Source organism: Kryptolebias marmoratus, unplaced genomic scaffold (assembly GCF_001649575.2).
Source record: "Kryptolebias marmoratus isolate JLee-2015 unplaced genomic scaffold, ASM164957v2 Scaffold119, whole genome shotgun sequence".
Taxonomy (NCBI): domain Eukaryota; kingdom Metazoa; phylum Chordata; class Actinopteri; order Cyprinodontiformes; family Rivulidae; genus Kryptolebias; species Kryptolebias marmoratus.
In genome coordinates, this window is record NW_023665853.1 from 1 (window position 1) to 2,096 (window position 2,096).

The 2,096-nt window shown below is 46.8% G+C and overlaps 1 protein-coding gene across 1 annotated transcript in view; it reads right to left on the reverse strand.

The window, feature by feature from the left end:
- Nucleotides 1-3: 3 nt before the first annotated feature.
- LOC108228711 (voltage-dependent L-type calcium channel subunit alpha-1F) overlaps nt 4-2,096 on the reverse strand; it is a gene marked incomplete at both ends in the record, with an annotated part of 16,991 nt that continues 14,898 nt past the window's right edge. The window contains 6 exons of the mRNA XM_017404312.3: nt 4-90; nt 389-491; nt 578-674; nt 955-1,082; nt 1,154-1,313; nt 1,395-1,486. Of these exons, the coding sequence (XP_017259801.3) occupies nt 4-90; nt 389-491; nt 578-674; nt 955-1,082; nt 1,154-1,313; nt 1,395-1,486 (667 nt within the window). The remainder of the gene's footprint in view (nt 91-388; nt 492-577; nt 675-954; nt 1,083-1,153; nt 1,314-1,394; nt 1,487-2,096) is intronic.

Below are 2,096 nucleotides of genomic sequence, written 5' to 3' on the forward strand. Positions count from 1 at the left end.
GTATGACTTCGTCCAGCAGTTTTGGCTTCATTCTCTTCCAGATCTTCCGAATGATGACCCTCAGCTCCTCGTTTTCCTGTTCGGGGTTACCTGAAAACAGGAAATAGTCTCTGACCCATGACCTCCAGCCTTTAGGGACGTCCAGCTCTCAGAAATAGGACAGACATGAGACACATTAGATTTGTCATGAACACAGGAAATCTAAACCTGGTGTGTTCTGTACCCTGAGAACATCTGCTGTTACGTTAAAATCCTGAACTGGGACACAGTGAGAGAAGCTGCTGGACGGATCCCAGACTCTTCTGCTCTCTGGACCTGTGGTGGTTGGTGGTGTTTGAATCGAACTCGACGATCTTACTGCCCGGTAGCCTCTGAGCCAGACACCTACCTTCTGTTTTTATCTTGAGCGCGGTGCGAACCAGAGCGAAGAGCGTGGCGTTAAAGGTCACCATCCCATCAGAGTTCAGAGGCATGTTCATGGCCACCAGCCGCTGAGACCAAGATGAGGAAGAGGAGCAGATGGAGTGAAACCTTCCCACATTTTCCCGAGAAACTCTGCAGTCAGCTGGCTTCTTACCTTACAGGCTACTCTATGAGGACAGAGCTTCCCGAATCCTAGAGGAGGCTGAATCCTCCGCAGCAGAGCCACCACATCCAGATGTTTGATCCGACCTCTGAGGACAAAACACAGAACACAGCTTTGGACCTGCCTACAAATATCAGGAACGTTGGATCGACTGGGAGCGTGATTCCAGCAGGTTTCCATTCCTTTACGGACCTGATGTTAAAAATGTGGGCGGCCATGACAGATTCGGACAGTTTCTGGACCAGTTCACCTAAAAACGTGAGCTGATCTGCCAGTTTCCTTCTGTCGGGCTTCTAACTGGAGCATGAATCAGAGCAGATCCCAGGCTTTATGCTAAGCTACGCTAACAGGAAACAGATCAGACATACTTGGCCTCTGGATCGTATTCAGACCAGATCCTCTTGAACTCATCCAGGTGATGTGGCCCCAGAATCGACCAGTCCCGTGTCAGGTAGTCAAAGTTGTCCATGATGACGGCCACGAACAGGTTGATGATCTAGAGGAGAGCCAATGAGAATCAACTTCCTGTTCAGCTTCGGGTGATAATGTTGTGGCAGATGAACTGACCAGGAAAGCACACAACATGAAGAAACTGATGAAGTAAACGATGGCGAAGTTGCTGCCGCAGCTGAACTCCTCTCCTGGTTCGTAGTCCGACTCGGGGTCGCAGCGTTTCCCTGGAAGACTGGCTAACATGATCTCCTGCCAGGCCTCACCTGTGGCACACCTGCACGCACACACACACACAGGTAAAACCAGAGCAGGAGGAGATGAAGAGCTGACAGGAGGAAGAGGAGGAGCTTCAGACCTGAAGAGGAGGAGAACAGCCTGAGGAAACGTCTGGAAGTTGTTGTTCCTGTTGATCTGAGTGTTGTCCTGCATCGCTATCTTCCCAAACGTCTGAAAACCATCCGAGAAAAGAAGAAACATCACGTGTCTCAACGGATCTTAAATCAGTTCAAACCTTTCAGCTCAGCTTCTGGGATCAAACCTGAAGGTTTCCGAACAAAATCAGCCTTGGTTGAAAAATAAAACACATTTTATTTGTTTGAATCTTTATTTAACAGCCAAAAGATCAAATTAAACTCAAACAAAGAGAAAACTTTATAAAACCTGTTGATGCTCGTTTGACCTCTGACCTTTGAACCTGTGGCTGCAACAAACTCAGGATTTGTTTGGAATTTTGACCGTAAGGCAGTGGCGCCGGATTCATTTTCTAGGTGGGGGGGCCACCGGAGTGTTTCGTCACCTTATTAATTTTACCTGCATCGGATCATCGTCTAACATCAATAAAAACTGAATAATGAAACGCTTTTTCAGCGATGACTTTTTGTTCCAGTATATTATTATGAATAATGATAATTAGTTTAACCAACCAACAGCTTTATAAATGACCACAGTAAAAGTAAACACAGGTAAATAACATGCGCACGGGCAGAGATGGAATAATCCAACATCTGAGCAACAGAAATATACAAACGCTTGTGCGGCGGAACTAATTAAGAGCATT